General features: G+C 37.8%; 11 protein-coding genes across 11 annotated transcripts; 7 read left to right on the top strand and 4 right to left on the bottom strand.

Annotated features, from left to right (window-relative positions):
* Positions 1 to 32: 32 nt before the first annotated feature.
* Positions 33 to 1,030, bottom strand: TOT_010000331 (conserved hypothetical protein; the record flags this gene model as incomplete). Its single annotated transcript, XM_009690870.1, has 2 exons — positions 33 to 872; positions 974 to 1,030. The coding sequence occupies 2 exons, from the start codon at positions 1,028 to 1,030 to the stop codon at positions 33 to 35; spliced, it is 897 nt and encodes a 298-aa protein (XP_009689165.1).
* A 338-nt stretch (positions 1,031 to 1,368) lies between these two features.
* On the bottom strand, positions 1,369 to 2,980 carry TOT_010000330 (proliferation-associated protein 2g4; the record flags this gene model as incomplete). Its single annotated transcript, XM_009690869.1, has 5 exons — positions 1,369 to 1,413; positions 1,546 to 2,284; positions 2,436 to 2,545; positions 2,577 to 2,668; positions 2,824 to 2,980. 5 exons carry the CDS (start codon positions 2,978 to 2,980, stop codon positions 1,369 to 1,371), a joined length of 1,143 nt encoding a protein of 380 aa, XP_009689164.1.
* Positions 2,981 to 3,590: 610 nt separating this feature from the next.
* Positions 3,591 to 4,550, bottom strand: TOT_010000329 (Gmp reductase; the record flags this gene model as incomplete). Its single annotated transcript, XM_009690868.1, has 1 exon — positions 3,591 to 4,550. The coding sequence occupies one exon, from the start codon at positions 4,548 to 4,550 to the stop codon at positions 3,591 to 3,593; it is 960 nt and encodes a 319-aa protein (XP_009689163.1).
* A 398-nt stretch (positions 4,551 to 4,948) lies between these two features.
* On the top strand, positions 4,949 to 6,814 carry TOT_010000328 (conserved hypothetical protein; the record flags this gene model as incomplete). The annotated part of the gene is made up of 9 exons (XM_009690867.1): positions 4,949 to 5,278; positions 5,326 to 5,578; positions 5,611 to 5,708; positions 5,739 to 5,986; positions 6,022 to 6,069; positions 6,109 to 6,173; positions 6,203 to 6,285; positions 6,327 to 6,625; positions 6,709 to 6,814. The coding sequence occupies 9 exons, from the start codon at positions 4,949 to 4,951 to the stop codon at positions 6,812 to 6,814; spliced, it is 1,530 nt and encodes a 509-aa protein (XP_009689162.1).
* A 365-nt stretch (positions 6,815 to 7,179) lies between these two features.
* On the top strand, positions 7,180 to 8,976 carry TOT_010000327 (uncharacterized protein; the record flags this gene model as incomplete). The annotated part of the gene is given in 8 exon segments (XM_009690866.1): positions 7,180 to 7,427; positions 7,520 to 7,612; positions 7,644 to 7,712; positions 7,826 to 7,994; positions 8,072 to 8,186; positions 8,203 to 8,356; positions 8,419 to 8,500; positions 8,587 to 8,976. 8 exon segments carry the CDS (start codon positions 7,180 to 7,182, stop codon positions 8,974 to 8,976), a joined length of 1,320 nt encoding a protein of 439 aa, XP_009689161.1.
* A 217-nt stretch (positions 8,977 to 9,193) lies between these two features.
* Positions 9,194 to 11,056, bottom strand: TOT_010000326 (Map2 kinase; the record flags this gene model as incomplete). The annotated part of the gene is made up of 1 exon (XM_009690865.1): positions 9,194 to 11,056. The coding sequence occupies one exon, from the start codon at positions 11,054 to 11,056 to the stop codon at positions 9,194 to 9,196; it is 1,863 nt and encodes a 620-aa protein (XP_009689160.1).
* A 1,083-nt stretch (positions 11,057 to 12,139) lies between these two features.
* Positions 12,140 to 16,313, top strand: TOT_010000325 (uncharacterized protein; the record flags this gene model as incomplete). Its single annotated transcript, XM_009690864.1, has 11 exons — positions 12,140 to 12,451; positions 12,526 to 12,844; positions 13,082 to 13,944; positions 14,026 to 14,145; positions 14,535 to 14,615; positions 14,771 to 14,827; positions 14,894 to 15,079; positions 15,123 to 15,234; positions 15,335 to 15,411; positions 15,575 to 16,155; positions 16,199 to 16,313. 11 exons carry the CDS (start codon positions 12,140 to 12,142, stop codon positions 16,311 to 16,313), a joined length of 2,823 nt encoding a protein of 940 aa, XP_009689159.1.
* A 102-nt stretch (positions 16,314 to 16,415) lies between these two features.
* On the top strand, positions 16,416 to 18,569 carry TOT_010000324 (conserved hypothetical protein; the record flags this gene model as incomplete). Its single annotated transcript, XM_009690863.1, has 10 exons — positions 16,416 to 16,570; positions 16,604 to 17,039; positions 17,070 to 17,153; positions 17,230 to 17,345; positions 17,402 to 17,514; positions 17,601 to 17,668; positions 17,763 to 17,892; positions 17,926 to 18,083; positions 18,150 to 18,213; positions 18,247 to 18,569. The coding sequence occupies 10 exons, from the start codon at positions 16,416 to 16,418 to the stop codon at positions 18,567 to 18,569; spliced, it is 1,647 nt and encodes a 548-aa protein (XP_009689158.1).
* A 571-nt stretch (positions 18,570 to 19,140) lies between these two features.
* Positions 19,141 to 19,775, top strand: TOT_010000323 (60S ribosomal protein L11a; the record flags this gene model as incomplete). Its single annotated transcript, XM_009690862.1, has 3 exons — positions 19,141 to 19,209; positions 19,247 to 19,532; positions 19,615 to 19,775. 3 exons carry the CDS (start codon positions 19,141 to 19,143, stop codon positions 19,773 to 19,775), a joined length of 516 nt encoding a protein of 171 aa, XP_009689157.1.
* Positions 19,776 to 20,306: 531 nt separating this feature from the next.
* Positions 20,307 to 20,860, top strand: TOT_010000322 (ribosomal protein S18; the record flags this gene model as incomplete). The annotated part of the gene is given in 2 exon segments (XM_009690861.1): positions 20,307 to 20,767; positions 20,779 to 20,860. The coding sequence occupies 2 exon segments, from the start codon at positions 20,307 to 20,309 to the stop codon at positions 20,858 to 20,860; spliced, it is 543 nt and encodes a 180-aa protein (XP_009689156.1).
* A 346-nt stretch (positions 20,861 to 21,206) lies between these two features.
* TOT_010000321 (conserved hypothetical protein) lies at positions 21,207 to 22,835 on the top strand (the record flags this gene model as incomplete). Its single annotated transcript, XM_009690860.1, has 9 exons — positions 21,207 to 21,396; positions 21,452 to 21,497; positions 21,533 to 21,699; positions 21,810 to 21,991; positions 22,176 to 22,244; positions 22,288 to 22,348; positions 22,404 to 22,522; positions 22,587 to 22,607; positions 22,638 to 22,835. The coding sequence occupies 9 exons, from the start codon at positions 21,207 to 21,209 to the stop codon at positions 22,833 to 22,835; spliced, it is 1,053 nt and encodes a 350-aa protein (XP_009689155.1).
* Between the last annotated feature and the right edge of the window lie 179 nt (positions 22,836 to 23,014).

Raw genomic sequence — 23,014 nt, 5'->3', positions numbered from 1 at the left:
AATGTGATTGATCACAAATTAGCCCATTTAAGTCAGGATTGGAGTGTTATACTTGCATCATAGGCTATTGTGCCGGGCACAAAATCCGAGTTTTCCTGTCTCCTTTTGGGCGATTTGAGGTCCTGCCTGTGAATCGTCTTGCTCAAGTTCACAGTGTTGTTGGTTTTTCCGAACTTGGTTTTCTTGGCACTCTCAGAATCGTCCTCGGAGCCGGGAACCTTATATAGTCCATTCGACAGCCCGTTTATGGCCACTGAGTTCTTATACGACGTTTCCTTCAACTTCTGGATCTCCATCCTGAGTTCGTCGATAACTTGGTTTAAGTCTTGACTGCTTACTACATTCTTGAATGATGTCTGTGTGCTGTTTGGCATTGCGGTAAACTTCCTGGCCACCCTTTTGTCCAAAGCTTCCACTAATTTGAAAGAGAAGGCGTATCCTGTTAAGATTATGAGCGTAAAGAGCACTACTACGAGCATCCGCCTGTAATTCTTTTTTAAAACTATTTGAAGGTTGAACCCAGATTCCTTTAGGAACGGGTAGTTCCTCATTATGAACACCTGACCGCTTGAGTCACTGTTGGATTGGCCCCTCGGATTGGATGACATCCTCGACGCCGTCTGAGCAAACCATCTTGAGGCCAAGCCCCTTGCGTCCGTGTGTATGAAGGAGTTTGATTCCGGGTCGTAGCTCCTGGGGGAGATGGTGCTGTTGATGGAGCCAATAGACTCAGTGTTGATTGAGTTGAGGCTAACTGGGTCTAATGGATTCACAGGCCTGTTGTTATCAGCGTAAGGTGTGGTACTCAGCTCTATTATCTGCGTCGCCAACTGACGGTTGTAGCCAGAATCTCCTCTGTATATAACTCTGGGCTCCGATCTCGTCTAAATTAATAAATTAATTAAATAAATCGGCTGACTCTGTAGCTGTAACTCATATGGTAAGCCAATAAGTTAAACATAGGTGCAATTACCGTGTTATTTGGAGCCGTTTCAGTTGAATTTGTACTTATACTATCAGTATAGTTCATTTTAAACCAATTTTAAGAATTGTGTTAAAATGTGTAAATAATTTACATGGATTTGCTTAGGGGTACCCTTAAATTTACTACGACGACTTTAAAATATATAATTCCACTCTGTTTTACATTATAATACACAAAAAATCTACAGAAACTTCAGTTCTGCTTAAAGCATATGTTACATTGAAATTTCACTATTATTCCTGTAGTCGCTGACTATCCAGTGATACTTCAGCACCCAACAGACTTCATGGATTATTACTCAGAAGGATGAACTAAGTAGTACGTAATTCAGGCGAAACAAGTAAAATTTAGTAAACATCATAATCTAATGTTTAAAATTGAATTTACTCATCCTTGGTTGCCTTCTTCTTCTTCGGGTTAACAGGTGCCTAAAGCGCATTAATGTGGTTAACCGATTTAAGCTTGTTGAAGTCGCCTCTCCTCACTTTTAGGGCAACTACAGCATAACTAACTAGTATGTTTGTTTTTTCACCTAAATCAGTACGCTAATCTATCCTTACCGATAGTATGCTCAGCAGTTCCGGGTCTTCCACCTTTAACTCCGAGTTGCACTTGTCCAGCTGGTCGAAGGCGAGGCCTGATATCTTCTTCGTGCCCGTCGGGAGCAGAAGCGCCGTGAACCTGAAGTGCGCCACCACGTCCCCTGTCTTCCCCGTGGTCACGTAGTACGGCTTGAGCAGGTTGTGCCTGAGCGACTCCTGCAGTCCCACCTTCAGCGCCCTCTCGTCGTCGAATGACTTCAGGTGAAAGGGGAAGACTGGGAACTTTGAGTTGACCTGGGACATGAATGACCTTCCCAGGGACGTCTTAAGGGTGTATCTGTTCTGTACTTCCGTTCTGTACACTGTGGTTATGTGTTCTGTTTGCTTTGACTTGTGTTCGCCCGTCGTGAGGACCACGTTCACTGAGTAGGCCTCCTTGGCTCCGAATGTTATCGGGTCCATTTTGTCCTCCAGCTTCGTGCTGAGCGAGAAGTTCTTGGTGCCCTCTATTATGTGTCTCTTCATTTCGTGGCTGTAGAAGCCCACCATGGGCGTGCAGTTGAACTGTGCTGCTACCCTTTCCACCACCTTGGCTACTTCGCTACTAGAGCCGCCGGCCTTTAGCTTTCTGAGTGCAGCTTCGCAACTCAGCCAAGCCGCCTTGAGGACGTCTGCCGTCCTCCCCGTTATCGTTTCTCCCACGAACACTGTGTGTGAAACGAGTCCTACGTATCCGTCTATATGGGATCCCAATGACCTACGACCCATGTGTTAATTTTACTTTTTAATTTCGGTTTGTTTTAGTATTATATTCCTAGATTTGTTAATATACGATATATTGTTCCAGTTTTTGTCTCTTTCAATACTTTTTTAACTATCTTCATTCTACTTATTTCTATTTAACTTACACTTTTACAACATCTCCTTCTTTAACTAACACTGTATCTTCTGTTGGTGAGAAATTATCGATTATTTCATTTAGAGAAACACAGGTGGGAAAGGCGATTCCCTTTTCGACCTACGGAATTCCATTTATCTCCATCTGGTACCTTCCTTCCATTCTCCTTCTTATTGTACAACTTTGAAGACTCTTCTAAAATTACACTGTCGCCAAGCTCGCACAGATGTTTTACAGAAACGCCTTAACGTTAATTAGTGGTTAAAATTGCGTATTTAGAGCATTAAATTAATGAGAATATAAAAAACACTAACAAATTAGACCAGGCTACTTATGGTCAATGTTTAACTATTATACAGCGTTTAACTATAAACCATTGCAATACATTAATTACATACCTGGTTTAACTTCTTTGAGAACCTTTGTTAGTGCCAGGTTTGCAATGTTCGATGCAGTGCGATACTTAGTCACTATATCTGAGTTTGATAAATCATTGTCGTCAACTTGTGGTTGTGGCTTGTTCTCCAAACCATTTTCCACAGGTTCCGAAGCCATTTTTATACGAGATCAAGTTAACCTTGCGTAGTTGTATAATTGTATAAATCTATGTTAAAATATGTTCAGTGGCGGTAACATCGATTAATACGAATCTACACGTTGATTGAAATGTAGATTGAATTGATATGATTAAACGAAATGTTTTGATCTATGGAATCAAAGTAAGCTCAGCGAATGTTAATGTGAATGACATCACCACTATCATTTATAAAATGTGCACTACACATAATCATATATTTTTTAATAATTTTACTGTCGACTATTAGTGCTATTTGGTCTTCGTTTTGCTTGCTCTGCACTTTACTTTTAATTATATATTGTACTTGAATTATATTATTGTTCAACATGTAGCTTAAGACAGTTTTATGTACAAGCAATAAATCAACAACCATATTTACGATCACAGTAGCTACCAGGTAATGTGAAAATGACGAGTTAAGTGTGGATATATATCTATTAAATACTCTAATATGTGAGCTACTCCTTAAAATGTGCAGAGTAGTACAGCGAACCTACGCCTTTCAGGCCCATGATTCTATTGAAATTTGCATATAAATTTCCTCTTGAGATTTAGTACAAAATATCATGGCCCTTCAGGGACAAGCTGTCAAGAGGATTTTACGAAAACGTGGTCTACATGGCGAATGTCCTCGAGCCTGGTGCCTCCCGAGTAGGAGACCGCTGACTGCAGGTCCTCCTCTATCTCCAGGAGCCTCTCGGCAAGAGTTGTTTTGCACTCGACTAGTGTTTCCATGCCCTCAATCCTGTGGTAATCGCCCTTGACTCTTTGCGAGGCGTTTCCGTAGTATGCCTTGTACTTGACCCCGTTTTTCTCCACTAGTTTGCCCGGGGAGTCAGTGGTTCCTGAGAAAAGAACGCCGGACATGATCCAGTGTGCACCAACGTGAATGGCCTTGGCGATATCAGCGCTCCGTTCCACGCCTCCGTCGCAAATAACGACCTTTTTTGCGACCTTGGCACACTCCGCTACGGCACTCAGTTGCCAATTCCTGGTCCCGAAGCCAGTCTTAAAGGCAGTCGTGCAAACGTGGCCCTGGCCAATTCCGACCCTGACGGCGTCGGCGCCCCAATCCTCGAGAGCTCTTAGCCCCTCTGGGCTACCGACTGTCCCGGCAATGATAAACGTTTTATCTCCGAACAGTGACCGGATGTGGTCAATGACCTTCTTAACGCGCGGATTGTGGCCGTGTGCAATGTCTATGGAAACATAATCGGGAACAATGCCGTTTTCCTTCAGTTCGGTCAGCAAGTCGTAGGATTCCTGCTTAATACCGACGGAAATGGAAACGTAAAGGCCCAAACTAACCATCTTCTTGCAAAAGGCGAGAATATCAATCCCGAATCGATGCATACTGTACAGGTAGCCTGAACTGGCCAGTTTTATGGCTACATTCTCGTCGATGACGGAAGGCATATTGGCGGTCATTAATGGAATTTTAAATGACCTGTTGCCAAGTCTAGCACTAACGTCGGCTTCCTTGCGAGAGTCGAGAACACACTCGCGCGGAATGAGCATAATATCATCGAAATTGTAGGTCTTAAACATGTCAAACAAAATGCCTAACAATCTAAGAACCGAGATTCGTAACAGTGTTAATAAGTTTTTACACCCTACATTGAAATGTGGTGGAGTACTTGATAATAAAAGTTGTACATGAATAATAAAATTGGTGTTAAATAAAAGTCAAGACACGTAATACTTCTATGAGAGGTTTCTATTAAATTAAATACTCAAAACACCAAACACATTGTTCCCAGTATATGTTTAATGTTTTAGTATCAATTAACATTCACAATTTGCATAATAAATTATTATTCTTTAATATAAATTCATAAATTTCATATATATTAGTCTGTGTATCATATAATATTTTGTATTTATTACACCCGTCATGAATACACAATACATAAAAAATATTTTATCGCAACTAATGAATAACATAAATGATGTATTCTAATGAGTTTATATGTTTTAAAAACCATTTTTACTCGTGTGTGTGTAAATATATACCCATTAATCGCAACTTAAGTAGGCTTAGCACTCATATTAACACGATCGCAAATAAATATAGGTTTTACTCAACCTATTACAATAAAATTAATGAAGATGCTTCTAAATTAAGTGTGGACTCGGATTCCTACCATATTATTAATGTATTGAAGGAATTCACTAATTCTGGATATAATTCTACTGTTTTGACTAAAGTTGTTTCCAAATCAGATATAGATGGAATAGATGGGATGGACATATATAAATATTTAGTGTTTTTGCAAGTTAGTTCATAAAATAACCAAATTATAAAAATTTGGAATTTTTACAGGTGTGCAACAAACTCAAGATAAAGGATTTGGACCTCGTATCGCCTATTTCTGTCAATTTAAGTTCAATATACTCAAAATTAGTTACTGAACCCAGTGAAAATGATTTTGTGGATTTAAAATCGACTACCCTTGGTATGGTTTTAAGAGTTTACATTCCATATTTAGCACTGTGTAGAATCTACAACGAGTTGAAATTACTGTATGACCCCTTATTTTTGCTTATATCAAATCGGTTTTCAAAGGAATTGGAAAGTGAGTTGAATTGTAAAATAAGGGAGTTGTAGAGTTTGACTGGGAGGAGTTGAGTTTGTTGTTAAGAACATATTCATACCAGAGATATAATGAGGCTGAAATAGTTAAAAGAATCCACGACCACATAAAAGTAAGTGAAAAGTAAATTGGAAGTTTGCAGAATAAGAGTTTGGATAACCTTGATGTGAGTTCCTCAGTATCCATGTACTCTAGTCTGGCATATCTGGAATACCTGTCCCCAATAGTTAAGAGGAAGCTTGAGAGTGTGTTCATGGAGTTTGGAGACGAATTATACATCTTAAAAGAAAGTGTAAATCTGGAGAGTGTGTTAGATGTGGCATACGCAAACTTGCTGATGGACGCTCCATCAATTAACGATATGGAAATAGTGTTGTCATGTTTACACAGGTAAATACGAGTAATTTAATTTGAAATTAAATAAGGATCGCAAACAATTATAAATCGGGAGACTTGAGCATAAACTTTTTGAGGTAATAAAGAGAAAATTGATACATAAAACAAATGTTTAGGAAGTTCACAGTGGTAGTATCGTACATGAAGTGTCTACACAGGGGAATGTACAATAAGTTGGATGGTATGTGATTAAATAAATAAATGTGGTAGATGTAACGAAGAGGGAAATCATGGAAATATTGATTAAATACAATGAACACAAAAGGTTTGAAAGCACAATATTTGTTGAAAAGGTAAGAGTAAAAAACGAAAAGATATCAATAAACGAGTATAGGTGTCTGAGCATTTGAAGAGGATGAGAATAGGATGTGATGTTAACACGTATAAAAATGGAGTTGCGCTGGATATAGTGGAAAAGGACCAAAACCTGGTGTGGATGTGTAACTCGTATCACAGGTTCTACGCAACCACTTTTAACATGACGGCAAACAGTAAATTGGTAACTAAACTGATAAGAGCATTCGGATACAAAGTAGCAGTCATAAATTACTACCAATGGGGAAGAATGAAGTGCAAAAGAACAAGGTTCGCGTTCTTGAGGATGGCAAGATACTACGCGCTCAAGGATAAAAGGTAAGACCGGATAAATATTTAAAGCTAAAACAAGAATTGAGAAAGTAAATTGCTGATGTGAGTAAGAAAATGGAAACATTTAGGGAATATGATCCAAAATATTCGGGGTGGAGCCTGCCATATATATGGTGGAACTATACAGCAAGAGATCGACTACACATTTCACATTATGACCACTTTAACCCATAAAAGTAAGTATTTAAATGGTTTGACGGGGAAAATGACTAAAATACAAATAAAATTGAAAGAATTAACCAGGTTGCAAGTTGGGAGGATTAGAATCCCAAGTTGTGTAAAATAGTAACATTTTATCTAGAATGTATACAATTAGGTGAAATTAATAAAATATAATAGATGGGTGGATATCTACTATTTAGATTGGTTGACTCTGCATCTATATTTTCAATTTACCATTTTGAGTTTTCCACTCGAACTTTTTATTAAAATTTTGAAGATCATTACAAAATTCTGTAATTTAAATCACAATATAGCTATATATCACACAATTGTAGCTCTGTATTTGTTAATTTGATGTTTAAAATTAAAAGGTAGAAATGGATAGGCAACAGAGCAATAGTAAAAAGAAACCAATACTAAAAAGAGCAGGCTATCACCTGTTTAGCCTATCAAAGAGGTTAACAAACAAAGCAATATTTAACGAGCCATTCACCGATAGAAACTATACTCCACTTAAATCGAAATACGATAACTACGGTTTCTCATTGGACGATAATCAGTTTGCATCTGGCATAGAAGAATACGAAAAGGAATTTGAAGTAAAAAAGGAACGTAGACTGAAAAGGTAAAAATTAATGAATAAACTAGATTTAAAATAGAAGGAATGTGTGTAATATAACTGAGTGCCTTGTGTATGAATTATAAATGAACGTGTAGATGGGAATCGGTGCCCATATCTGAAAGATTGTACAATATAGAATCTGACGAATTTAAGTTATTGGTTAGAAAAGGAATCCCAGACCACTTAAGGTTAGAAAATAAGAGATAATTAGTGTATTAGACCACTGCTATGGAGAAAGTTACTAGGAGCAGACACGCTGGAAGAGTCAAACCCAGGATTATACCAAAGGTACCGAGAAATTAGGAGCACAATGAATACGATTATATTGCACAGATATCTATGTGTCACGAAAAAATCATGATATTAGCCAATTAAGTGGCCTAAGAAAACACTATTTTTAGAATGCTGGACATGCCACTTGCGAAGGAAATATCAGATCAAATTGATATGGATATAAACAGGACGTTTCCACATCACAGAAACTATAAAGTTAATTCCTTTGGAACGATGATGCTGAGGAATGTGCTGTCAGCATTTGCCTGTTACATGCCGTCGATATCATACTGTCAAGTTGGTTTAACCATAAACTACATTTTAATTACAAAAGTCTTTTTTTAATTTCGAATTCCCGATTAACACTGATTTAGAGCCTGAATTACTTGACAGCAACATTGCTAATCTTTATGAACGAAGAGGAGGCGTTTTGGTGCTTAGTGCAAATAGTAAATAGCAGAGTACATCAAAAGGGATTCAATCTAACAGGTAAATACATAGTTAGGATTGTGTTACATAAAGATGAAAATTAGAAAAAATGAGTTAATTGACGGTAATTTAGGCTATTATAAGGATGGAATGATAGATTTGAAGAGGGATGTGCTGGTGTTGGAGTTTATACTGAGAAAGAGAATGAGGAGGTTATACAATCATCTGAAGTGAGTACTAAATAAAAAATTTATGGTTGCATCTTTTTAAAATAACCCTAAATCATATATAGGAAGAACAACATAGACCTCATGTGGATATGCGCAGAGTGGTTTTTGTGTTTATTTGCAATATCGTTACCGGTGGGTCTAACAGTAGGTAGAATTACTTAATGTGGACGTAAATGTGAATAAAATGTTAATACTAGCACTAGTAATATTAACACCATTGGTAATATTAGTGTAACAGTAACAATATTGATAGTAATAGCACTAGTAACAATATTAGTAGCACTCGTAACAATATTAGTGGCATACGTAACACTAGTAATAACAATCATGTGCAGATCACCACGGTGTTTCGAGTGTGGGACTCGCTGTTCCTGGAGGGGGACAAGATACTGTTCAGAGTAGCATTCTCACTGTTCAAGCTACACGAACAGAAGCTGCTGACGCTGGACTCGGACAAGGACCTGCTGTTATACTGCAAGTCGATGAGCAAGAGCGTCTTGCAGCACGACGAGTTTCTTAAAATCGCATTCTACCAGCTCTCATCATTCAGCAGAAAGGAAATACACCAGTACAGACTGTACGCAGATCATGAATTGGAAGTATTCTCACTAGGTCCATGATCAACAGTAAAGATATTATATTACGCCCAGTATAGACACACTTAGACATTGAAATTTATATAGATTATATATATGTGTGTGTTAACACATGTGTGCTACGAGTGAACGTGTATTGAATCCGATGAGAATATAAGGTGAATGTATTCATGCACTGCGAAAATAGAATAAAACTAGCGTGAATGGGTAGTGAATGAAAAATTACGTTGTCCAAGTGCGATCATGAGCGATAGATAATCTTAACAGGAATCTTTAAGTCCTTGTGATAGTGCTGAATCTCACGTAAAAACGCGTACCTCAGTTGACTTTCAGACATGTTTTCCCAGTCGTTGAAAGGTAAGACTATCTTGGGAACGTGAGCGAAGTTGTGACGCGGCCTGTTTATTGACTTAAAATAGGGATGGTTAAGAGCATCTGAAACTGAGATGCGTTTACCAGGGTTGAAGGTCAGCAACTTCTTGAGAAGGTCCAGAGACTCGAGAGAAGAGCCCTTGTACCGGGTCCTCAAGTCCTGAAAAGTACGCGTGGCGAAAATTCGCACATACTTCTGCACATCGGGCTTGTCGATCCAGTTAATGTCCTCATCGGAAGGAGTGCCCAGCACGTTGAAAATCAGGTTGAGCTGATCGTTGTCGCGAGGATTCTTAGAGCTCGAGTTCTTGTTGTCTGGAGAAAGGGGAAAGCAGCAGCTCCCGGGGAAGAGGGGCGACCTGTCGGAAGGCTCGCCCACGTTCACCTTCAGCATGTTCAGCAGCTCGGCGAAAATGCAGCCCACCGACCACATATCGACGGCGAACGAGTAGTCGTTTTGAAGTAGAATCAGCTCGGGAGCTCGGTACCACCTAGTCACCACGTGGCCAGTCAACTGTCGGAAGTTGGAGCTGCCATCGGGGTGCTCAGAGCGGCCGGTCCTCGATTTGTCGCAGTAAGTCAGCTTGCACTTGTGAGCGTCGTAGCTTCCCCTGTAAGAGTCCTTGTAGGTTGCGGCGAGGTCCGAATGGTTGTGCAGTGAGTCGGGCAGCGACCTCGAAGTCGAAAAGTTGCTCAAGTGGGTGGAGTGGCTCTCGAGCCTGCCAGAGCCGGGGAGGCTCTGCCTGCCTGAAACGGAGTCGATCCTTGTGGGAGTCAAGTTCACGTACTCTTCGAAGTAAGTGACTGTCCTCGCAAGTCCGAAGTCGCAGATCTTAACACTGCAATCGCGGTTTATGAGGCAGTTCGCAGGCTTCAGGTCCCTGTGAAAGATGCCGACCGAGTGAAGGTAATGGACTCCCGAAAGTAGATTGAAAAGAAGCAGTCTTATGTGGTTGTCATTGAGGAATGCGGGCGACCTGACGAGCTGCTTTATGTCTGAGGCGGCGATCTCCAGAACTACGTAGAGCACGTCGAAGGTCTCCAGGTTAGGCGGCACGAGAATGTCGAGAATCTTTACAACATTCGGGTGGTCAAGCCTGTTGAGAATTGCAATCTCGCGCAAAATCCTCTTGCAATCTATAAGGTCGTCGAAGACCTTGTGGATCCTCTTGATGGCGACGAACTTGTTCTCCTGGGAGTCGTAGGCCCTACACACGTTGCCGTATGAACCCGAGCCCACCATATCAATGAATTTGTATCTTTCGCCGAGCTCCCAATTTATCCCGTTCTGTACCGTGGGTTTATTCGAACTCTTTTCCTTCTTTAAGTGGGTTGATTTGATGGGCTTAAACTTAGTTTCTGCCTGGAATCCTGTGGACTCATTGGGTACTCCCATCTGAGACTTATTCGCCGTAAAACGACGGTTTTGATTATCTTGTCCATTGTAAAAATTATCAATCGAGCTTGATTTGCGGCCTAAGGCGGTCTTTCTCTGATAATTGGAAGGAACGTCCGTTTCAGCAGAGCTCATTCGTGTGTGGAGCATAGTCTGCTTTGTGACATAATTTTTCAAATCTGAATTGTATTCATACTCCGCAAATTTGTGTTTAAATTTTTGATTGGCGTTCTGATGCGAACGGTCGTAGTAATGGCTATCCCGCGATTCATATTTGTCATAGTCGTAGGGCCCCTGTTTACTAGATTTGTCAGACTTCAGTAAGTTGTTAGTCATTATTAAATCCAGTTTTATTAAAAATCAAATAAATCCCTGTTATTCTAACAATTTTTGCATATTAGAAATAAATGTAAATTTCCGCTGAGTGTGTTAGAAATATTGAATTGATTCTCAAGGAAAACGGTTAAACATTTAACAAAATAATGTTTTCCCACCCTCAGACATAAAAACTAAATAACGTGAAGTAATCGATATCGATGTTTATCCTAAAACCAGATAAATGAAAAAAATAAAACCTCAGAGTGGAAAAAATTTGGAATTATCAAAATTCTCTGTTTTTTTACACCCAGTGTAGTTTATATGTTTTATTAAAATTAATTAAGCAATATTTATTCGGAATTTGCGTGTATACTACACATTAACAATCAAAAAATCGATTCCACCAAATATAACTATTATTTTAAATTTCACTAACACATATTATAAAATCCACAGGAATCTTTATTATAATGATTAAAATGACCGAAAGATGCCCGAAAAATTAAAAGAAGATGTCTTTAACACATACGCATGCCACACTTGTTCATCAATGTGTCTACTGCAAAAAAGTGCTTTTATCTGACAACACATAATTGCAAATAATGACCTTATACGGATGTTAGAATGATTCAAAATGTCAAAAGTCATCATAAATTACGTATGTTTGTGGATTATATAAAAACAAATACTTGCACATACGATGTGTAGTGTGGGATTCTTTGAACTAAGGAAGTATCATAAGAATATGGTAAACAATAAATCATACATCTAAGTATTTATTGTATATAGCAGTGAAAATGTATATGGTATTAAAACTAAATGGGATAAGCTAGTCGTAGCACTAGCATAGTTGCAAGATAAAACAAAAATGTTAATAACACATTAATGTTATTAGAATCGAAAATAAAAAATAATTACATCAAAAATTATTATAAAATTTTAAAAATAAATTACTGTGTAAATCTATCGAACTCCACAACCCAATTAAAGTATTATAATTTAGAAACAAGACAGTAAATATATTTATTATAAGTATATTTGTATATATTATTTGTACTATACTAATTCGTGGTAAAAGAGTCTGTGATTCTTAATTTCATAATGAAATCTCGTCACAGAAGCATCGCAACCTCAGAAAATAGAGATTTCGACAACGATTCTGCGTCGTCGTCCGAATCTTCGAAAACCGATGTTTCTAATTCATATGAAGATGGAATCTGCGAGTCGGATTCGTCATCAGATCCCAGTGATTACCCCTCGTATCCACCCAGAATCTCAGGAGGATGTATAATCTCAGAAAGGCCAATTTTCCTAAGAAACTCAATCCTATGCGTAATAAATAATCGCAAATGTACATTATATAGCTCAAAAGATGCCAGAAGGCTGTGCGATACTCGTATGAGTCCGGAAATGGTATGATTTGGATATGATTATATAGTTAACGTTAAAGTTATTCCCAAGTTTGTAAAGTAATTACGATTGTGTAGATTGTCGGATCAAGATCATTCATATATGAGAATGAGTATGAAATATTGCTGTGTGCATCGTCAAACGGAAGTGTATTGATATACAACGTGCCAAATTACACATATAAGCTGAATTATCACGAAGAGGACCCGGAAAGAAGAGAGTTGGACCTAATAGTGGAATTGAAAATAGAATGTAGAAATCTGTTGTCAATAGAAGTGAATAAGGAGTCAGGAAAAATGATATGTGTGATAATAACAAACCAGTTAAAAACGGAAGTTATTCTATTGGATTTGAATTTCGAAAATATTCTATTTACAGATGACTATGAAAACGAAGGTGGAAGTGAAAATGATATAATATATATAAAAACAGAAGATGCTAACGATTCAGAAAGTATAGATAAAGAAGTAAAAACTGTGAATGATAGTAACTATAATAGTAATATGAGTACTTGCGGTAATAATATTGCCGATCTTATTAAGAATAGAAACGAAAATACGAGTAGTAAAAGTAATAAGGGTAGTAAGAGCAGTAAAAGTAAAGACAAAAGTAGGAATAATGAGCTAATTAAAGAAGAAGATAATAGTAAGGATAATAACAGGAGTGAAAATGAGGTTATTAAGAAATATAAAATAATAGCATCGTTAGAATCTAATTTGGAAGTATTCGAAGTGGATAGGTCATTCAGTAGAGTAGCATTGGGAGTAAATAAGTCATGTCTGTATATAGACCTGAAAACAGAGCAAAAGTACTATTTCGAAAACGATAACGTAATCACGTGTATAGGATTCGATAGTAGAGGGTCGATGGCACTGGGAGATGCGTCAGGGCAAATAATAATAATATCGGCGCTGGACAGGAGCTGTTTCGGAAACACAAATTATATGTCAACAGTGAGTTATGCAGTCTTGGGGTGTAAAATTAGTTGCAACGCAAACATGAAGAGTCTGTCAAGCAACCTTAACGCAATTAAGAAAAACAGTAAAGGAAACAATCAAGGAAAAGGAGAAGAGGAAGGAGAGTATATACTGGGGAAGGTGGAAACGAAGAGACTGCACTGGCACGCGCACGGAGTAAACTGCATAGCCTACAACGAAAAAAACGCTAACATGTTGCTCTCAGGAGGAGAGGAGGGAGTAGTGGTGGTGTGGGACCTGGTGAACCACTCGAAGAAGTTTGTGACGAGGCTGGGCGCACCGATATTCCACGTAGCGATGGCAGAAGACCACACGATAATGGCGTCACTGCAGAACAACGCAATCACGCTGATAGACGCAACGTCACTGTCAATAAGAGGCAAGGTGTCGTCAATAATGGTGGACATGCCACTGTGTGAGAGGTGTGACCAGGAGAGAAGAGTAATAGAGTATTACCCAAACAGCTGGATGAAGGAACCAGTGGAAAAAAGGAAAGGTGAATCTGTGAGTGAAGGAACAGTGAAAATAAGGCCCACGGGAAGTAATAGCATAGTGGTAGCGAACACAGTAAGTCGATGAGGCGAAAACAAATTTCATTAGAATAAGTTGCAAGTGTACGACTACGTTCAGGACTGCGAGACGAAGCTGATAGACGTAACGAACGTGAACTACGTGTCGAGGCAGGACGAGGAGGCAGGACAGCACTACCACATCACGAACGTACACACACAATATAGAAACGGATTGATAGATAGATATATAGATGGATAAATAAGTATATATATTGGATTGTGGTAGATAGTTATTGCTGTTACTACTTAATATGGCAGCAAATGATAACATAGTTTAGCATATAAGCCTAAATTTAATTAGTAATGAATGTGTAGTTGTGCGTATCGCAAGATTGTAAGTACATAGTAGTGGCGCAATCGAGGTCAGTAAAAATGGGATTGGAGAGAGAAGAGCACGTGTTGGAGGAAACCGTAAACAAGTACATACTTAAGTTTTATAACGTAAACACGAGTGCTGCAAGTAGTGGATTGAATCCAGTTGATAAGCAGAAAGAAAAGGAGAAGGAAAAAGATAAAGAAAATAAAGTAGCAGGGAAGTCACAAGAGTACACATTACACACAAATATAAATAGCCCGCACAGTAAAAGAGTAACATCGCTGAAACAATTAAACCACAAGGTAAGGAATAAGTAGAAGTTTAAATGGGCGGATATATATGTACAATTGGATGGAATGTAGCAGAAGTTGATACATGGATCCACAGATAGATACAGATATATATAGATAGATATTATATATACAGAGAGTAAAGCGGTGTAATGAGCCATTTGTAGAATAAGTTTTTGAGTACATCATTGGATGGGAAGTTGAATGTGTATTCACTAGTAAAGGTCTCAGATAGTAAACCGACGATACTAGCGGATGGAAAGAGCGGAGGATCGCCACAAAGGAGTCAGTCGAGAGAAGTGTGGATAATAGAACACGTGCTAAATTACAAGGAGTTGCCAATACACTCAATGTCAATAAACGAAAATAACATGGTGCTACTGAGACACGATTGCGCAATGTCACTATGGAAGTATTTTGAATCGTACGAAAAGGGGTTGATGAACATAAAGGCAATGGCACTTAATATGGCACAAGTAAGTTAAACGAAGGTGTGAGATTTATTAAATTCTAATTTAGGACGTGTTCTACGTAGAGTATGTTGACGATGAGTCGATACTACTGAGTACGAGAAAGAAAGTAGAAATATATAACCTTAAGAATAGTGAGAAGAGTCGACTGCTTGAAACAGGTATGTAAAGTTATTTAACACAGAGTGTACTGATAAATGGATTGACTGATAGTACGAGAACATATGTGTTTGTGTGTGATAAAGCATAAAGTTTATATAGGAGATAATGAAGAAGTTAATTCAGTGTTGGTGAAGTATAGTTTGGTAGCAGTTAACATAAGAAGACGCCTGGAGAATGTGAGTGTATAGCCATTTAATAGGTGATAATAGCAGTGTTTAGATATTGTACGATGATTACTTGATTATGATGATTACTTGATTATGATGATTACTTGATTATGATATGATGATAACAAGATGAACTAGATAGATTTTGTGGAAAATTCATAATAATGTATAGGTAAATTATATGGATTACATGGAAATATATGATGTAAAGAAGAAATTGAAAATATACTCGAAGGTTATAAAGGGACTTAACAGTAAATTTGATATAAAGATATTGCCATATCCGCTGCAAACAATGAGAACGAAAACAGAAAAAAAAAATAAAGAAAGCATTAGTAAGCCTTTGTTTAGAAGCAGTGAAGTGTATTATCACGTGTTGCTAATAAACGGAAACACACATGATATAGAAGTAATGCCAATAATAAAAGAAAATGAAAATTATAGAATAGATAATAATTATGAAGAAGAAAGAGTAGAAGAAAGGAAAAGTGGAAGAGCAGGATGTAAAAGAATAAGAAGGGAAGAAAGCCATGTGAATCAACTGGGACTGTTCATACAAAATATGTTAACCAGAAGTAAGGAGAGCGGAAACAAGAACAGAAAGGGAAAATATAACCTGTGTAACAAGTACTACAGACTAAGCAGCTACAAGTGTAAAAGAATAGACGTAGAGAAGATAAGCGAGTTGTACAACAATGCGGAAGCGATGCCGAGACCAACCGTGCTACTGGACCACATAATCAATAATTTACTGTAATTAAAAGTAAATGTATGAATATATGAATGAATAAGAAAGTGAGCGTGCCAGTATTGTGGTGAAAAGGGTGATGTGTGTTGAAAGGGAAGATGAGATTGGTGGAATCTCACAACCACATATTCTGATGTGGTCGCTGGATGAAGCGGAAACCTGAATTAAGCACACACATATTTGAATATAAAAATATACAAATGGTAAATGTGATATGTTTAGATGTTTACATAAAATATATGAGCACAAGTAGTGAAAACACATAATGATACTCAGTATCATTAAGTGCTTTATTTGGGCTCTGCTGCTGCCTTCCTCTGGAGTTTTGTACATTAAACCACTAATTGTTGTAATATATGGCACACACGGAATATCCTTATCGCAAATATCACTAATTTCAAACAATAGTATAAGAAATAGGTATGAATGAGGAACGTACACACTAACATTTAGAAATGGAACACAAACAGAGTTTAAAAGAATATTATGGAAAAATGAATTGGGACCGAGACCATACACATTCATAAATAAATTCGCAAACGCAAACTATAAAAATGTGTTTAAGTTAGAGGCAGCAAAGAAGAAGACAACGACGACTAAAAAAACAACAACAACAAAGAGCGGAAGTAAAACCGGAAAAAAGACGGCAACGTCGAAAAACACACCGAAGAAGAAAGTAAAAAAAATGTCAAAATCACAACTAGGTGCAATGAAAGCAAAAGCAAAGGCGCCGAAAAAGAAAGAAAAAAAAATACAAATATTCGGAAGGTCGAAGGTGACACTGGAAGAGGAGGATAAGGAGGAGATACAGAAGGAGTACGAAAGGAGAATCGCAGTAACAGATACAGCATCGTACGTGGAGAAGATGGGAATGGAAATGTTCCAAGACGTAAGTAGAAAATAAATAAATAGTAATTAGCTGTCGAAACCATACATGGCGCTGTTCGACGCGGAGAAGATAACAAAGGAGGACTTGCTCGGATTTGACATGCCGTACGGACTGGTGAGGAAAAGAAAGTGGATAAGTAGATAGGTAGTAGAATCAGAAGTTTGAGTGGCTCTCTTAAAATTAAACGTAGGTTCCCAGAGAAAGGTATGAGCTTTGGAAGCTGTGCGGAAGAGTAAGTGATCCGTGTGCCCCGTTCAGCTCACAGTCACTGACGACGAAAATGTTTAACCAAAGATTATTCGGAAAGTGAGTTGATTGATAAGTAACAATTAAGAGTTGAGTGACTAATGTAAAATGTGTAGAGAATATGAGATATCGAGAGACGACTTCAACTATAAAATTGAATATAAAATGAAGTTCTACGTCCCAGGATACGGAGATATTTTCTTTATGGACAAAATAAGGTGCTGGCGAGGTAAATAGATTAATATATGTTGTAGATAGATATAAGTAGTAATGTGTGTTATTGCTAGTAGTATTGTCTGTTAATAACGCGTTCAGCATGGTACTTGGTTCGAGATTGTAAATATGGGCCAGAAGATATGCCGACATATTCAACAATATATCCAGTAAGTGATATGTGAATGCACAAGTGACTATAGTTATGTAGTTGAGTAGATGTGTGATAACAATAATAATGGAGATAAATTATGATTATTGCAGATTGCAAGACCAGCAGATAATGTGCCGCTGAGTCACGTAATGCTATCAGTCAACTCGGAGATTAATAGACAGGGGGTGCACCCAGCAGTGTTAGATATGTTCTGGAATTTCTTTACAGACGATCCTAAAGGTAAGGGGGATTGGTGATAACAGTGGTGAATAGTGCTCACGAGGGACTTAGTGACATATAAGTTGAACTGGATAAGAGAAAGACTGACTAATGTTGATCCACAAGAAGGAATATCGCCAGACCACTTCTACAGAGTGTTCTACGAACCGTGTAAAAAGGCAATAGAAAACTTCGACAAGGAGGAGTTCCTGGTATGAAACACACACTGCACGAATTAGCCATATCAAATCTAGCACAGTTTCTCATAACAATTTTAGAGGAAGCAGCACGCAAGTCTACATGAAATATCGACGCATAAGATGCTGATGATGAATAATAAGGGTTAGTTTATAAGGAGTGACCATGTTTCCATAGCCCTGAGAGTGAGGAATAGGATTCTGAAGGAGGCGTACAACGATGAGTTGAAGCAGCTGTACAAGACAGCAGTGCCAAGAAGTTACACGAGATACGAGAGGAGCAGGCTGGCAGGATACTACAACATGCTCAACCACATGTACCAGATCAGAGAGAGGAAGAAGCTGATGCCGCCGAAACCGAAGCCACCGACACTGGAGGAGCTGGGAATGACTAAAGCAGAAATACTGCTACACAGAGAAATCGAAAGGTCGACCCTGGAAGAAAAGAGAAAGGAGCAGATGAAACGAAGAAAGGCAAGAAGGTCGAAGAAGAAGAAGTAGAAGGGAGAAAAAATGGGAAAGATTGCACACCTGTGTGGTACAATGGGTACTAAAAAGATAATATGGTATATAGATGATAAATATGAGTACAATAGTGCATATGTATGTTGATTATGTGAATAAAATACTAAAATAGTTGAAATATAATAAAAGAGTGAAAAGAGATCACTGATCGATTGAAATCTACGATAAAATAAAAGTAATAAAATATAGTAGATAACACACCTGACTAAAAACAAAGGTGTAAAAAGAGGGTAGTAAATAGATGATTGGGTTGACACATGGTAGCTTCAAACTTCCAGCTGGGGTTGAAAGATAAACAGAAAAGATTCACTAAAAATATTAACATAAACAATTAGTGTTTGGTAGTCTCTGAGGAATCTGAAATATCATCAAGTATTTCACGATTTGTAGAAAGTAAATAAACCCTCCCAACATTTTGATATATTTTGGAAAGTTTATATAAATATAAATTCCAAAACTAGTCACTGTTGGAACTTAAGCGGTTGCTTGATTGATATAGTATTTGTAAACTGAACTGACTAACAATTTTAATTACTGCCCAGCAAAAATGGCCACAGCGAATCCCATGAGAGATATAAGAATAAGCAAGCTGGTCCTGAACATCGGAGTCGGAGAGGTAAGACGAATTCGTAAAATAATATAAAAACGTTTAGTCTGGAGACAGATTGACGCGCGCGGGAAAGGTGCTAGAACAGCTCACGGACCAAAAGCCTGTCTTCTCAAAGTGCAGATTTACGATCCGCTCCCTCGGAGTGAGAAGAAATGAAAAAATAGCATGCCACGTGACTGTTAGGGGTCAGAAGGCACTCGATATTTTGGAGAGAGGTCTGAAGGTCAAGGAGTACGAGTTGAGGAAGAAGAACTTCTCAGATTCAGGAAATTTCGGCTTCGGAATCCAGGAGCACATAGATCTAGGACTTAAATATGACCCATCTACTGGTAAGTTGACGTAGATATAGGAAAGTCGGCGAATACCGCGGCATAAGATACTAATTGAACCCACCATGCTAATGACGTGTAGGCATCTACGGAATGGACTTCTACGTGCAGTTGGTTAGACCAGGCTACAGAGTGTCCAAGAGGAGGAAGTGCAAGTCGAGAGTGGGAAAGTCGCACAAGGTTACCAAGGAAGAAGCAATGAAGTGGTTCCAGGAGAAATTCGATGGACTCATATTTAGTTAAATATTTAACGTCGTAAGAATCAACATACATGTTAAATCGTATAAATGTATATATGTGTTGTGTATGTGCGATAAATAAGAAGTTGATGAGTAGGGGTAGGTGCAGAGAGCATAATGGCCTGATAGTCAAATATGATACAAATTGAATTGACGGATATAGTATAATTAATAAAGAATATTTGTAGGAATTAAGTAGAGTGATTTGTGTATCAACAACTAAAAGAATCTTTCGATGGATGACATCCCTATAATGAGTCAAAAGCCTGACACTACAAAAAGAAAAGGCACTAGTAATAGTATTTAACACTACTTCTATAGATCATCAGGTATATTTAATTATTTTCTACATATTTTGGTGTTTGGATAATTTACTGAAAGTTCGTAGAACATAATTTAACAAACACTACATTGTGTTATACAGAAAGTACTCGAAAATAAAATTAAATTCGCTACGCTGAACGAGTGGCAATCGAGGGATTTTAGTTTAATAGAATCCGTCATATAGATAAATAGCAAAAGATATAGAACAAGGATGACGATCACTGTTACCACATCAGATCAATTCCAGCACATTCTGCGTATACTAAACACAAACGTAGACGGACGCGAAAAGGTAGTAATAGCACTTACAGCAATCCGCGGAGTGGGAAGAAGATTCGCAACAGTAGTATGCAAGGAGGCGGGAGTGGACGTGACGAAGAGAGCAGGAGAGCTGACAGCAGACGAAATCAACAAGCTCGTGACCATAATCGGCTCGCCAGCACAGTTCAAGATCCCCTACTGGTTCCTCAACCGTCAGAAGGACGTCAAGGAGGGAAAACATATGCATAACACAGCCAACACGCTCGACTCGTGCCTGAGAGAGGACCTGGAGAGGCTGAAGAAGATGAGACTACACCGCGGTCTGAGGCACTACTGGGGACTGAGAACACGCGGACAGCACACGAAGACCACAGGAAGACACGGCCGCACTGTGGGAGTTGCAAAGAAGAAGTAAAAATAAGCACCCACGAAGTGGAGGTTAGAGTGTTTCTGCACGGCTCTGAGCGTGATCTTGCAGCTTATTTAAAGGAACTGCACGGCTAGTCTTTAAAATTAGTATGAGGGATCAGGATTCCCTTCCAGGGAATGCATAATTTCATATTAATCAACAATACACGGAAATATAGGATGTATTTATGTTTGATGGTAATTAGAATATTTATTGTATATATTTTTATTTATTTTGGAAGTTTGAAGTGAAATAGGTTTAAAGCAAAATTGGACAATAAATTAGTATGTAGTGTGTATGTTGTAAATAAAAATAAGAATTTAAAATGAATTTCAAATTAATTTTTCAATTTAAGTAATAAAATTGTTATTAATAAAAATAATATTTAAAATGGAATTGTGTTTTGATTTGATTTAGTGTATTATAAGACTGGTCTGACAAATGGTTGTTTTAATGAAAAAAATAAAATTATTGGGGATAGTAACCATAATAGGTTGGAATGTTACAAGCGGTATGGCTTCTAAAGCTGGAATATTGATGAATAAACAAATAAAGAATGAAACTGTGGATGTTTCAGGATATGTTAAAATAGCAGATAAGATGTTCAGAGCAACATGTAATTGCCCATCACGTAAGAGTTGATGATATATAATCAAAAGCGTGAAAAAAAGCTAATTGATGTGTAGATATAAAAAGCCTGGAAGAAATGGTATATAGAAGTAAAACACTATGGTAAGTCAGAGAGGATATTTAACAGTAAAACATAGTCGGCCGTCAAAGATAAAGGTGAGAACGCACGGAGTAAAAGAAAAGGCGGACGCAGAAGTAATACAAGCCTTTAAGTATCTGCCACCGAAGGACTTTGTCTACATCGCAGAACAGCATTTTTCAACGATGGATGGAAGAAGTAGCCACAAGTCGTATTACTGCCCAGGTAGGTACAATGTCGTACAGAAATATGGGAATGAGACGGTGTGATCTAGAGTAAACAAAGCTCATAAATAGATAAAAGGATTTAAAATAAAAGTAAACACATGTTTCTAGGTGGTGACTTGGGAATGCTTGTTGAAGTGCTACTAAACATGTTTGAAACAACAGAGAAGTTGTCAGAAAGCGTAATAACAGAGATGATGAAAGAGTATTTAAAAACACTGCCGGAGAATACAAAGTTCTACCACAGCACAGACCAGTCATCAGTAGAGAACATGTGCAAGTCACTCGAATGGGTATGTTGATAGTAAAGTATTTAAAACTAGGATTCTGGTATATAACAAAAGAAATGAAAAAGTGAATGAATCGATTAATAAGTAACTAAATATATGAATAAATGAATCGGTTAATAAGTAACTAAATATATGAATGAATGAATCGATTAATAAGTAAATAAGCAAGTAAATAAATTAAAATTAGGAAGTGATAGATCTGCATAACATTGATCACACTAATCAGAACAAGGTGAAGAACATACTAATACAGAATGTAAGTGTAAATGAGAGTTGTTGGTGATTTGCGGTTGATATAGATTGGAGATTACTACATAAAGTATTTGTACGAATTGTATCGCAATGACCCAGTGAAGAACAGTAAGTTTAATGATATTAGAGCGACTATGAATTAATAACTGACTAATTTTAACAGGAATAATCATATGGACAGTGTGGGCGTATTTTAACATATTATGGGACAAGAGTGAAGAGTTGAACGAAAAGTTGTTTTTTGAAATATTACACGGAAATTACAACCCGCAACTACTGATTGTAAGTACACACAGATTAACTACTTAATGCTGATTGTCGATTACTGTTACTAAGATTGTTTTAGGAAATAAGCATTAGCCATGGAGTGAGTTTACGAGTTAAATTCCCGTCTTAGTGCGAGATATATGGAATATTCCCCAAGGTGGAGAGCAGAGTGGGAGATAGGCAGTTTTTGGTGTTCTCCGAGTACTCTGCAAACGTGAGGAAGAATGAGGTCTCAAGGTTCGTGTACAAGTACTTCATGGACAACCTGAACCACAACTTCAACTTAACGCTGGACCAATACGCAATTCAGCTTAACAAGAACGGTTAGTTGTTCAACTGACATTGTTAATCGTCACATAGGGTACATACTTATGGAAGACTTCAGTAAGTTTATCTGGTGTGACAACGGCTTAGTACTGAGGTACATCAACAAAATACCGTTTTACAACATAACGTACATTTAACGATGTAATGTTTTTTTAAATCAATAACTCCAGTATACAAATA

This window comes from Theileria orientalis, chromosome 1, assembly GCF_000740895.1.
Source record: "Theileria orientalis strain Shintoku DNA, chromosome 1, complete genome".
NCBI lineage: Eukaryota > Apicomplexa > Aconoidasida > Piroplasmida > Theileriidae > Theileria > Theileria orientalis.
This window is presented reverse-complemented; position numbering and strand designations above follow the sequence as displayed.